Raw genomic sequence first — 13,468 nt, 5'->3', positions numbered from 1 at the left:
TAGGGCTTCTTGGCACTAGAACAAAAAATTAAATTATAAACCAAAGTTACTATTTTTTTAGCAGAGGGATACAAGACAATAATGAAAAGTCACACAGAAATGTGTTTAATATTCTCAGAGACTTTTAAACTCAACAGGCAATTGCTAAAGTGTGTGCTCTGTGCAGGAATTGAGATTGAAGTTTTTTTGTCTTGCCCTAACCCACAAATACTTTACAATTCTAACCCTTCTTGAAACTTGAAAAAAAAGTAGCGAGTTTCTTTACAAGTAAAAAAAAAAAAAACTGTTACAAGAAGAATTGAACGTTCCAAGTTAGTTTCAAGCTCCAGCATGACAGCGAAAAGTAAAAGCTGACCTGCAACACTTGCAGTCGTTAGTGTGAAACAGTTGCCGTCGTGTGCTCTTCCCCTACAGAGGAAGGAGAATTAAACAAATAACAGTACCAGTTGCTACAGGAGATACGCCGTGGATTATAGTTTTTATTAATATTCTGCCAGTGTTTATCATTCTAAAAGCAGAAGTCTCTTTGACAAGTAGTGTTTAGGTGTCTCTATGGACACAAGCACTGTGGGGTTTTTTGTCTCCCAAGATAGATATGTTCCTCTTTCCCTTAAGTTAGGTGCCTAATAAGATTCTCCTTCACAAAACTCAGGTTAAACTAAATTAACTTCCCTGTGAATGTTAAGGAGATTAAAGGGACTATATTTAGCTGGCTTTGCATGGCATGGTTCAGAGTGAAAGCAAATGTATGTACAAGGAGTTACAAGTAACTCAAATGTAGAACTTCGTTCTTGAAAGAGGAAGTGGGGAAGTGGGGGAGAACAAATACAAAATCAGGAAACAATGATAAGTTCTTAAGAAGTCTGAGGTGGCATCTTCTGGAGAAAGTGAATATGGTGGGGTTTTTTTTCTGTTCAGCTGTTGTGAGAACACTAGGAGGAATCTTATGTATAGAAATCAGACTGTGTCTACAGTAATAGTGTAGTGGAGGTATTAAATGTTATGCCAGACAGGATGCTTGACAACTTGATTTTCTTCTACCTGTGTACTCTTGTAAATTTCAGTCTACATAACCTAAGACCAAAGACTTGGTGAATTAGCAGTAATACTGAAAATGTTTGGGTTTTGTTCTAAGTTTCTCAATTTTATGCTTTTATTTTAGGTTATCACAAACAGTAATTATAACCCTTGCTTCCTCTACTTAGAAATAAAGTTTGTCACTTTCTAAGCCCCCCAAAACACATGATGTGTTAGTCTTCCAACCTTTAATATTTCACTTCTTAAATTCTTTTATTTCACTGTCCTTCTTTATTGAGCTGTCCTTCTTTGTTGAGCTCCATTTCTGATCACAAGTAGGAGTGTTATTTTATTATGAACTTCAGCTATTCTCACAGTGATGTATGGTATATTGCCTACAGATTTTTGCTTATGTTTGTGTAAATAGTAATCCAGTGCCATACCTCCACTAAACTTTGCTATGGATTTATGAATATTTTATACCACAGTAGCTTCTGCAATATTGTACAAAAGCACTGCTTCTCAAAGTGAGACTCTTCAGTTTATTTACAGAGGTAGCCAGATACTGGTGGCAAGTATTGGAAGAACACAGCAAGATGGAGGCCACCAGAATCACTTAATTGTCACAAATATCTTTCCTAGAAAAACATGTCAGGGTCTTTTGTGAAGCTTTCCTCACAAGCCAAGTGTCAGTATCAGTAATTCGTGCAAACTTAACCATGGTAGACTGCAGCAGTCTTGTATTGGAAAAGTGAAGTCCAAAAAGAGCCATGAGTTGTTTCTGTGAGCTGACTTACATATTTTACTTTTTTTTTTTTTTAATGCAGTTTCCTGTTTTAGCAGAGTAATGTAGTTACTATATAAAAACATTAAAAAAAGAATGAATTATGCACAAACCAGCTTAAAACACAACTTTTTCCCCTCTCTGACAGGTAAAAAGCAAGATGGAGCTGTTGAAAACCGTAACAAAGGTAAATGTAGGTTCTCTGATTCTTTCTTGCAAATCTGTTTTCTAAGAGTGTAGATGAATACAGACTTCCCTATAAAAATGCTTATTGAATGCTTATATCCAAAGTGCTTATGTAAAGATGGCATAAGTGAATCTGCCCAAAACAAATGCTTCACTGAACGTGGTATTCTATCACCTATACTCAATACATTTATTTAAACATTCATGTATATTATGTCTTCTCTGGATACAAAATAATACTCAGTGCTATTATATTTAGTGGAGCTGCATATTAAGATTTTTAGGTATCCTTGATTTGGGAAAATCACCAATGGCTAAACTTTTTTTCATCCTAACTTCTAGCTAAAGCTCAGGATGGTGCAGCCATGGAAATGCAGCCACTGAAGAGTGAGGATGGTGGAGATGGAGATGAGAAAGACAAGAAAAAAGCAAACTTGCCAAAGAAGGAAAAGTCAGTTCTCCAAGGCAAACTCACAAAGCTCGCAGTTCAGATTGGCAAAGCAGGTACAATCTCTCAGTACTCTCCTTATGTTGATGTCATGTTTAAAAATGTTGGACCATGCATAGTTTGTGAGGAGATAAAATAATCAAACCACTCAAGGCTGGCTACTTAAGTGCAAAATTCTAATGCATGTAAGTATGCTGCTGTGCCTGAGTATGCTGATGGCCTCTCAGACTATGTTATGTGGATGGCTTTTATTTTTCCTTAGTTAAATAGAGTCAGGCTTTCAAGTGCTAGCTTCTAGGAGGGTACATTCCAGCTTCATAACATTGGACAAATGCTACAAAAGGTCTTTTTAGGATAGATATAGCATTTAGCAATGTACTAAGTGAACTGTAAGCCTGGAAAATGTGGTACAGTCAACGAGATTATCGCTATGCTTTCAGAGGCTTAGAATTTTCCACTTAACATATACTGTGCTGATACATAACATTTTTATTGACTTCCTACTTTTTTATCAGCTAATATTCAGCTGCCTTGTCAAAATATTTGGTAGACTGTTGCTGCTTGAGAGTAGGCTAAAACAACAGTGAAGTTAAGTATAAAATTTAGGCTATATTATCTGGTGCATAGTTGTTTAATTCAAATATTTCAGGATTTATCTTGGTCCATGTAAAATTGTTGAAAGGTTCAGGCTGGAAGGAATTTCAAGAACACTTGTAGCCCAGCCCACAGCTCAAGAAGGGCTGACTTCAGCATTTTCATGATTAGACAGTTACAGCCTGAAATGGAGCAATGAAACTCTTAGCTGTAACACTTGGCAATTGTGTATGGTGATGTTAATTTTTCAGTGAGATTAAAAAATTCCATTTTATGTGCACTGTAAACTACTGTCCTCATCAAAGATTTTTATTTCCCAATATCTTCCAAGAAGTGTTGTTTTCCTTCATGTACCTTTTGACCCATTGTAGTTCCCCACACAGCCTTAATACTCATCTACTTCATGCATGGATTTTCCTGTCCTCCTGCTTTGAAACTGCACCGAAGCACTCTACTGAATCAGTCAGCATAACATTGGTGAAGACCTCCTGAATTTTTTCACTTCTTGTTCTGCTTAGTCAATTTACTTTACATATTGGTCTGTCCTGTTACTAATTAGCTCCATGCTTTTCAATTAAATTGGAGAAAAAAAGATTTCTAGGAATTTCTAGGTGAAATGCATGAGGAAATACTTGCATTGGAAGCTGGAACACCTCTGAGAACTTCCTCCATGTTTTGACTTGCCTGTTTGAAACCTTAGTTCTAATCTAGCTTGTATAAGGGCAGAAGTATTTGCATGTATCTACAGTCTGGATTGCCAAATATTTGAGATACTTTCTTAAAACTGTTTATTCTCTTTTTAACAAGGTTTGTTGATGTCTGCAATCACAGTCATTATCCTTGTGTTATATTTTGTAATTGATACCTTCTGGGTTCAGAAGAGACCTTGGCTTGCTGAATGTACCCCAATTTATATTCAGTATTTTGTGAAGTTCTTCATTATTGGAGTTACAGTCTTGGTGGTGGCGGTACCAGAAGGTCTTCCACTTGCAGTCACTATATCTCTGGCTTACTCTGTTAAGGTAAGTAGATAGAGGGCAAATAGACTTTTTCAAGGTAGGTGGCCATATTCATCAGCTGTTAAATGCAAATGCTGCATATATATATATATTACATATATATTACATATATATGTATATATATTATATATATTACATATATATATGTATGTATATATTATATATATGTTAGACTGGGAAGAAGCTTTTCTTGTTTTCTGAACTGCATAAGAATTCTTCTGCACTACTTTTCTTCATTTTTTAATGAATACACACTGACGAGCAGTGAGCATTGCCAGCCTGTTGCCACCAGAACAAGATGAATGGGTTCAGTATTGCATATAGTATTGCATATGGAGTATGCCATATGCATTGTAGCATTTGCTTAAAAAACAGATGTCTTACAGTTTGTAGTTGAACTTTGTGTAAACTTGTACCTAGCTGATGCATTAAACAACTGCTATGAAAGCTTCCAGATTAATTTTTTTTTGAAGACTGAATAGTTTGTTTTCTGCTTACTAAGCAGCATGTTTTTTAACTTAAGCTCTGTGTTTTCTTAATTTTCTTACTGCATCAGCATGCTGAGACTGATTACTTATCTAAAATCTAATTGTAAAGATGGTAGGTGCTTAGGCTGTGTTCTAAATTCATAACTTACAGCACTTACTAGTAGTGGCCTTATTGTATAATTTGCAATTCAGCTTCCTCTTAGAGGTGAAAATACTATACAAGTCTGTTAGGGAAATAATTTAAAGTGATATTTAACCTATGTTACTCATGTAATCCTCACTATTTTAGTTGAAACATTAAGTTCCCACTTTGTATTTGATTATAAGTCTGAATCTAAGATCTTTGAAATCTGTATTATCTGATCTTCAGATAGATCTAATAAGTTACATTATAGACTTTTCTCATAAGCAGAAATACTTTTTAAACATTGTATCTGGTAAAGCTCAAACTTCACCTGTTCTCAATTTCTAAATATGGTTATAAGCTTCTCAGTTTCTAAATATTATTATATTGTTTGCTGCTAAGAGATGAATAGTATTAATAGTCAGTGTGACATGCAGGTAGAGGAGATTAAGACTGTATTTATGTATCTTGTTCAAAATGAGGTTTACTGTGACATAATGGACTTGGAGGAATCTATACAGAAAGTGACAGCTGCAAGTTCTTCCTCTGAAATATGCCAGTTGACTTAATTGACTGTTTTCTGAAAGTGTTGTGTAAGACTAGATCCCATAAATGATTATTTCTGAAGTAAAGTAATGGTTATGGATTGCTGTTAACTGCTTTTATTTCCTTAGAAAATGATGAAAGATAATAACTTGGTGAGACATCTGGATGCATGTGAAACTATGGGCAATGCAACAGCTATTTGCTCAGATAAAACTGGAACATTGACTATGAACAGAATGACAGTGGTCCAAGCCTACATCAATGAAAAACATTATAAAAAAATTCCAGAACCAGAAGCTATTCCAGAGAAAACTATGGCTTATCTTGTGACAGGAATTTCTGTTAATTGTGCTTACACTTCCAAAATACTGGTAAGTGGATTTTTTCATTCCATCAAGATAACAGAGTAACTTCCTCAAAAGATGCAAATTGTCTGATGGCCACAGGAAATTTTGGTGTAAATATGTGGTACAGTGCATGGTAAGGTATTTTGTACCTGCTGTAAATTGCTCAGCCATTCATTTGAAACTGAATGGGAAAAATAGCTTATTTCAGTTTGAACTGATCATTCAAAGATAAAATTCCAAGATAATTTCCTTTCAAGTTCAGTTATTTGTTTTTATAAGTGGGACTGTTTACCCCACTTAAAGAGTGTTTTGCCTGGATTTGAGTGCTACTGAAATTTGTGTTAAAATTAACTCAAATTCATATTTAAGAATAATGCATTAAATAAAATATAATGAAAAATATAACTACTGGTAAGGATTTTAATGGATTTTTATTCCAGATACTGCTGTGTAAGTTTGTAAACTTTAGAATTGTAACGTATTTGCCAAAATCTTGTTTGAAATTTACAAAATGTTTTTAAATGAAAGACTAATGGACTGTTACACAGCTTCCTTGCTGTAGTTATTCCAACATGTTGTTTAACTTACATTCTTCAGGCAATAAAAATAAGTAGCATTTAGTAATTGAAGTAGCATTTCAAGGTTTTGTAGAAGCCTCCACTTTGGATGCTTTGTACACAAATAACAGTGAAAACTCGGTTCAAAAGCTACTTATCAGCCAATAAAAATGATACATCTGCAAGACTTTCCACAATAGCAGTACTTGAGGCAGCACATAAAGTTGACAGCACTGATTTCTCTGAAACAATATGGAAATTCTACAATGAGTTACAGCAAGAGTTTCACAGTCTGTTTTCTAAAGCTCTTTCTAAATCAAGAACAACGTAGCTGTATGTAAGCTGACCAAGTCCCTTATTACTACAATTTTAACTGAATTACATCCACTGCAGTAGAGTTAAGCTGCTTTACAGAACCAGAGGGCTGAAAGGGACCTCTTGAGAGAACCTCTGATCAATGTGGAATCAACTCCTCCTGATCAATGTGGAGTCAGGCAGAGCACATTGCTCAGGACACTCACTCAGGATTGAAGAATCTCAGAGGGTGGAGACTTTGCAACCTTTTGGGCAGCTTGATCATGTATTGTATCACCCTCAGAGTAAAAGACGTTTCCTTATCTTAGAATGGAGTTTCAAAATCTTCAGTTTCTATCCATTGCCTGTTGTCCTCTCACTGGGTAGCAGTAGGAAGGTCTGGCTAGACAGTCCTTACCATTGTTCCAACCACCTGCCTTATTCAGGCATTCAATGTAGAACAAAAAGTTTCTCTCCCAGAGCATTGTCTTCTCCCAACTGAACAGTTCCAGCCCTTTCAGCTCATCCTCATATGTCAGGTGCTTGAGTCTCCTTATTATCTTTGTGTGCCGTGGATGCACTTACAGCTGGATGTTGATATCTCTCATACTGGGGCACCCAGAATTGGATGTCTTAAACTGCATATTAAAGTGAGTATTTTCTAAGTGTGAGTATTCAGTACAGTCAAATTCAAAATCTTGCAGCTATAAACAATGAAAATGGACCACTGACTTATGATTAATGTAGTTCAGTTCTAGCCACCTGAGATATGTCAGATTAAGTGCTCATCCCTTTTTTGCTGCACAAAACACTGTAGTGTTACATGTATAGAAGCTAAAATATTTTGAGAAAAATACTCCTTATAGGATTAATATGTGCATATCACACATGTTGAGATAAGAAACTTTTTCTGGTATTAAAGGATTGGAAACTTGTTTCTGAATTCTTTCCAGTTAAATAGGCCATGGCCTCGAAAACAGAACTTGTAGTGAGACTTAAGAAGCTTAAAGACTTAGTTTTTTCAGAAGAAGGCTAACAGGTGATGTGGTCATAGTCTAAGTCATTGACGAATTATTACAGGAGAGAATGCTTTAATTCAGCAGAAATAATGCCATTTATCTTGCTGAAGTCAGTATATGTGAACTTATCTGTACTTCTAAAATCCAAAACAATTGTTCAGGGTCTACACTCAATTGATCAGATAAATATTTAAAGTAATAGAAAATTTCTTTTATAAAGGTCATGTTGGGACTGATACAAACTTAATGGGTGTTTTCTGAAGGATTGAAAGATCCTAAATAGGTACAGAATGTACTTTTAAAAAGCAGCAGTATAACTTTGGATTATGACTCATAGGAATTTATTAAGTAATTACTGAAAAAGAAAACTTCCCCATCCCAGAACTAAGTTTGTCCTTCCTTGTTTTCTAAGTGCTGTGCTTCAGTGGTTTATAAGTCAACCTAATCAGTGATGGTTCCTGTTCTTGCAGCCTCCTGAAAAAGAAGGTGGCCTACCACGTCATGTTGGAAATAAAACTGAATGTGCCTTGCTGGGATTGCTCTTGGATTTAAAACGTGATTATCAGGACGTAAGAAATGAGATACCAGAAGAGGATTTGTATAAAGTGTACACCTTCAACTCTGTTAGAAAATCGATGAGTACTGTGTTGAAAAACTCTGATGGCAGTTTCCGGATATTCAGTAAAGGTGCCTCTGAGATAGTTCTTAAAAAGTAAGAACAACTCTTACTGTGATTCAGCACTTTAACTTTCACTAAATGTTGTGATAGGTGGAGAGACTAACATGCTAAACAACATTGTGACATAGTCTGTGAAATTTTTGTTTCTCTAATCACAGTTAAGTGCAGCAGTCCTATACCCTTGTGTTTCCTTAAGGTGTTTGACTTTCTACAGTAAGATGGGCCATTAGCACTTTAGTTATTTTACTTCAAACACCCCAACCCTACCCCTCAAAACAAAAAACCAAAATGAGATGGTCTCATGCTTTAGTTAAGCTATTTTACTTTTAGGTGTGATTGAACAAAATGCTCACCTGCCTTATAGTAAAGTCCCATCAGTTGATATGCGTAAATTCCAGGAAGGGCTTGTACCTTTGAAAAGTGATTACTTTTAGCATATTACTGCTTAGACTTTGCAACTTTATGTTGAAGTTGATAATTTTAACAGGAGGTTGAACTTGAATGTTCTAGCAACTTGAGGGGTTTTAATGTGACAAAGCAATTGCTTCCTTATCCATCTGCCCACCTATAAAGGATTTATTAGGATAAGATTAGACTTAGAGAGAGATTAGGTACCACTGGGACAAACCTTTATAGATGTGAAGACAGCTGTGGTAACTCTTAACTAGGTGTGGAGAGGCGTCAAACATGTATGCATCATGTTCTCTGGGAACAGCATTTGGTAGCCAGGCCCACTTTGGTTCTGAGGTCAAACTCTTTCTAGTCTGAGGAGCACATAACTGATTATATTAATGAGTTAAATTTGCATTTTTGCTTGTTAATAGCTCCCCAATGCATTGCCTAGGAAAGTACTAATGTACTAAAGAAAAAATACTAACTCTTCCTTCTCTTCAATTTTTGTGCTCAGAGCAAAATGTCAGTCTTTAAAGGACTCTTGTTCCTCTTAATATGGAACTTAAAATTTGTACTTGTTTTTGCATAGCTAGATTTTAAGCCAAACCTTATCAATGAATAGGTCTGCCTATATTCACCTTACTTCCACCTTTTGAAGCTTTTTGTAGCTTATAATATTGGACAAATGAACTGTAGAAGTTGCTAGAACTCAGCCATCCCAGACTCACGTAGTTGACTTAGTAACTGAAATAATAAAATAAATAATAAGGGCATTTGGCAAAGAACAAGAAAACCTAGACTGATTTGGATATTATAGGAATAGTGTCTAAGTGGGAAACTACTTCAGAGTATGGACTGAATAGGACAAGGATTTAGCCATCATAAGCTCCTTCCTATGCAGTACTTGTAATCTGTTTTGTCAGTTGTGCTGCTCCTTCTCTATTATAGCATATGTAACTACACTTGAATACTGAAACTTAAACATGAACATTTATAAGACACAAATGAGTCATTAATGAGTGTAGAAGAAATGCAGAAATGCTTTCAGGTAGAGCACTTTCTTTTTTCTTTCCTTATCACTAAGTCAAATATTTGAAGTGAGTTCCAGTGCAGTTTTGCATAGAATTTATTTATGTGTATTTAGTCATTTTGGAATGTTTGAATTTGTCACCAGCCTTATGATTGCAGCTAATTCTAGATATCCTTAGTGACTGATGACATTTGAATAGATAAGTAAAATCAGAAAAGTCACATAGACTTTGAATTTCTGTTATGATATGAATTTTGAAGCTCTAAGGGACTGCTTCATTTTTATTTTCTGTATTAGGTACAAACTTTTAGGGAATTCCCTAAATCCTGTACACTTGAGTGTAACATTTCTCATATTTGCGGGTCTGCAAGGTCTGATCTTGATATTTAATGAAAGTATTGAATTCCTTTTTTTTTCAGGTGCTGTAGTAGTACTAATTTGTAAAACTAATGGATAATAGCGTTACTTTATGGCAAAACTTTGCAAAGAACATAGGAGAAAAATTTAATTTCTTGTTCAAAATCATTGGTAGTGTTATATTCATGGCATCAATATTAATGAAATATATATACTCTCCATGAAAGCAGTGGCATTTTTGGCATGAAGAAACATAACTAGGAGAGCATGTATTGAAATGCTAGAGTGCATAGTGGTGAATCTAGTCTCCTATACAAACATTTAAAAATCAGTTTCAATGTTTGTTTTTAATTTAATATTTCACATTGCCTCACATACCAGATGCTCTCTGAATTCTCTGCACTTAGACTGGGGGGAAGGGGAAGGGCTGCAAACTTTTTTGTTCTTAAGGGTAGCAGTTTGCTTATAGTGCTGTAAGTTTAGTGCTTGCAGCTGCTCAAGCAGCGCATGCATGTTCTGAAAGTGTACTTATTTCTGAGACTGTATTGCTGTTAACAAGATGGGATTATTTTGGTGAGCTTGAAACTGGATTGCCTGACTCAACCAGTGCAGACAACAGTCTGTTTACATACAGTGGAGAAATGGATATTTCTGGGAGGTGACTGATGTTTGTATGTGAAATTTGTTGGGCATTACTTTCATCCTAGGATGATAGGCTCAGTTTAACATTCTACAGAAAGTATGTTTTTCAACTGAAGGAGTAAAGTGCATTTGGAGAAGATTACCTTAAAGATACCCTACTGGCTTTTTGTGCTTTTGTGTTTGAGTCTAGCAAAAACACAGCTTATAGAAACTTATTGCAGTTGACTGATAAGCTCAGTGAGCTGAATTTCTAGTTAAAATTTGATAACTCTTCAAACTTTTCTTTCCAGGTGCTTCAAAATACTGAGTGCTAATGGAGAACCAAAGGTATTTAGACCTAGGGACCGCGATGATATTGTGAAAACTGTAATTGAGCCAATGGCTTCTGAAGGTCTCAGAACCATCTGCCTGGCATTCAGAGACTTCCCAGCAGGGGAGCCTGAGCCAGAATGGGACAACGAAAATGATATTGTTACTGGGCTGACATGCATTGCTGTTGTTGGGATTGAAGATCCTGTGAGACCTGAGGTAGGGTCACCAGCAAAGCTGCAGTGATTTTATTTCATGGGATTCATGTTTTTCATCATGTGGAGTACAAGGAACTGAACTGCAATTGTATGCCTTAAGCATAGTTAATAAATGAAAATCTAATTTCTTGAAGGGGAAGTTAATGGAGCTATAAAAGCAGATTAAAACTACTTAATGTCACTTATGCTGTATTGCTGAAGCTCTGTACAAACTAATAACTTAAGATACTTACTGTGCAGGATCTCAGTAAATGAAACAACTTGTTATTTTTTTTACCACTTGGAGTATTAGGACTTTTGGTTTGGATAAGATTAGCCATTGTTCTTGTTACCCACTTCTCATGGGGGGTGGAGAGAGGTGAGCTTGTCACCTGAGAACTGAGTGCAAGGAGTATGGCTTGTCTTGAGGTGTAAGGTTTTTCAATAGGGAAACCTTTTATACCATATGCACGTGGAAATTTGGGCTGATCTGCACTATTGTCACTTTACAGTAAAAGTTATTGATGAAGTAGTGGAGTATGAGCTGTGGTTTATTTCACATAATCATAAATAAAATGCCAGTACTCAGTACAGACTAATATGCCATGAGGATTTTTGTGGTCTTTTGAATACTGCAGTATTTGAAAAATTGCAGGAGGGAGGAGAACAGACATAGCAGTGGCACAAAGCCTTTTACCAGAATCGCAGCTTGTGTGGCTGTTACGAGAAGAATTGTGGTACTCTACTTCATTTTTTTTTTGTAAATGTTCCATAACTACAGTCTTCATTTTAAAATAACAGGTATCCTGTACTGAGCCATAAACATTCCTTTCACTCACATGTCTACATTTATTTAACTAATGTACCGTCTCTCAGCCTGTGGGGTTTTTTCCCTTCTTTACAGGTACCTGATGCAATAAAAAAGTGTCAGCGTGCAGGCATAACTGTACGTATGGTCACTGGTGATAACATTAACACTGCTCGTGCTATTGCATTGAAATGTGGTATTCTGAATCCCGGTGAAGACTTCCTGTGTTTAGAGGGCAAAGACTTTAACAGGAGAATACGCAATGAAAAAGGCGAGGTAAGAATACTGACTCTCTCATCAAGTAGATCAACAGATAGTCTAAGTCTCCTATGTGTGTAAAATATAACCAATGCTCTTCCTGCAGATAGAGCAAGAGCGAATAGATAAAATTTGGCCAAAGCTTCGTGTTCTTGCAAGATCTTCTCCCACTGACAAACACACTCTAGTAAAAGGTGGGTAAAAATTCTCTGAGCTTCGAAGTAAAGTTGGATTTTTTTCCTGTGCTTCTTCTCTTTCAGGTTAAGTCTTTTCTGTGTTGTTATTCAGAACTGTAACACTTGTATGTAATTTTATTTTAGGTATAATTGACAGCACTGTCTTTGACCAGAGGCAAGTTGTAGCAGTAACTGGTGATGGTACCAATGATGGTCCAGCTTTGAAGAAAGCAGATGTTGGATTTGCTATGGTAGGATTTTTATTTTACATCCTCATTATTTTATCAATGACTTATCAAATCACTTCAGATTAAAGAACCTTGTTTCATGAACAGGGAGATGATAATGAAAGAGACTGCCAGTTGATGTTCAAAATTACTTTGGAGGCCATATCTTGTACATCTGGAGTACAATTGAAGCAATAACATTTTATGATAGTGTAGGATCTGCACTTGTCTGGATGATTTGTTAGATTACATGGCTTTCTCAGCTGCCTTTTCACATGGCTGCCAGTGTCTTGGCTTTTAAGTGCTTAGCCTGCATAGACTCGTGCCTTAAGTATGTGGGTTTCAGCTTTCTTTCAAGACACAGAGTAAGACAGATTCCTCAAGCTTCCTTTTGCCACAGGATTCCTTCTCAGTATTAAATGTAAGAGGTACTCTTTGGTCATGGCAGGTCACTGTAGTCTTAAAGCTTGAAAAAAAATTGAAAGGAATGAAAAAATGAAGACCATTCTCTTCCTATACCACATGCAGAAAAAGAAGCACTGACTCAGATTGTACTCTTGAGAGAAGAAATGGGAAAGATATTTCACATCATTCTCAAGGAGCTTTTTTCAAAAACATAACTTAAAAATTTGACGGCTACATATGAAATGTTCTCTAGGCTGTAACAGTCTTGTAACAAGTATCTTTGTATAGCTGCTGTAGTTACTACTGTCAGGGGCAGATTTGTTTATCTGTTTTAAATGTTTCCTGCAGTTGCTGTCTGTGTTCATCTGTGTAAGGAACTATCTTCTCTGCTTACCTAAATAGCACTTAAAATACACCATATGATATCTAAAGGTACCTTTTACGGTGTACATATAGCTGTGCAGGTGACTCATTTCCTTGACAAAATAATATATCAAGAATAGGGATCATTAAATCTGCTATTGAGCTAGTGGATTTTGAATGCTAAAAGAAAAATTAAGATTT

At 35.9% G+C, this 13,468-nt stretch overlaps 1 protein-coding gene across 7 annotated transcripts in view; it reads left to right on the top strand.

Moving 5' to 3' along the window:
• The window catches only part of ATP2B1 (ATPase plasma membrane Ca2+ transporting 1), a 61,748-nt gene that overhangs the window by 35,288 nt on the left and 12,992 nt on the right, over positions 1 to 13,468 (top strand). For all 7 annotated transcript variants that reach the window (XM_077783554.1, XM_021528004.3, XM_021528003.2 and 4 more), the window contains exons 7-15: positions 1,950 to 1,988; positions 2,330 to 2,491; positions 3,837 to 4,051; positions 5,335 to 5,577; positions 7,894 to 8,135; positions 10,815 to 11,052; positions 11,935 to 12,114; positions 12,203 to 12,290; positions 12,417 to 12,523. In XM_077783554.1, coding sequence (XP_077639680.1) covers positions 1,950 to 1,988; positions 2,330 to 2,491; positions 3,837 to 4,051; positions 5,335 to 5,577; positions 7,894 to 8,135; positions 10,815 to 11,052; positions 11,935 to 12,114; positions 12,203 to 12,290; positions 12,417 to 12,523 — 1,514 coding nt within the window. The remainder of the gene's footprint in view (positions 1 to 1,949; positions 1,989 to 2,329; positions 2,492 to 3,836; positions 4,052 to 5,334; positions 5,578 to 7,893; positions 8,136 to 10,814; positions 11,053 to 11,934; positions 12,115 to 12,202; positions 12,291 to 12,416; positions 12,524 to 13,468) is intronic.

Source organism: Lonchura striata, chromosome 5 (genome assembly GCF_046129695.1).
Source record: "Lonchura striata isolate bLonStr1 chromosome 5, bLonStr1.mat, whole genome shotgun sequence".
In the NCBI taxonomy this organism is placed as follows: domain Eukaryota; kingdom Metazoa; phylum Chordata; class Aves; order Passeriformes; family Estrildidae; genus Lonchura; species Lonchura striata.
This window is presented reverse-complemented; position numbering and strand designations above follow the sequence as displayed.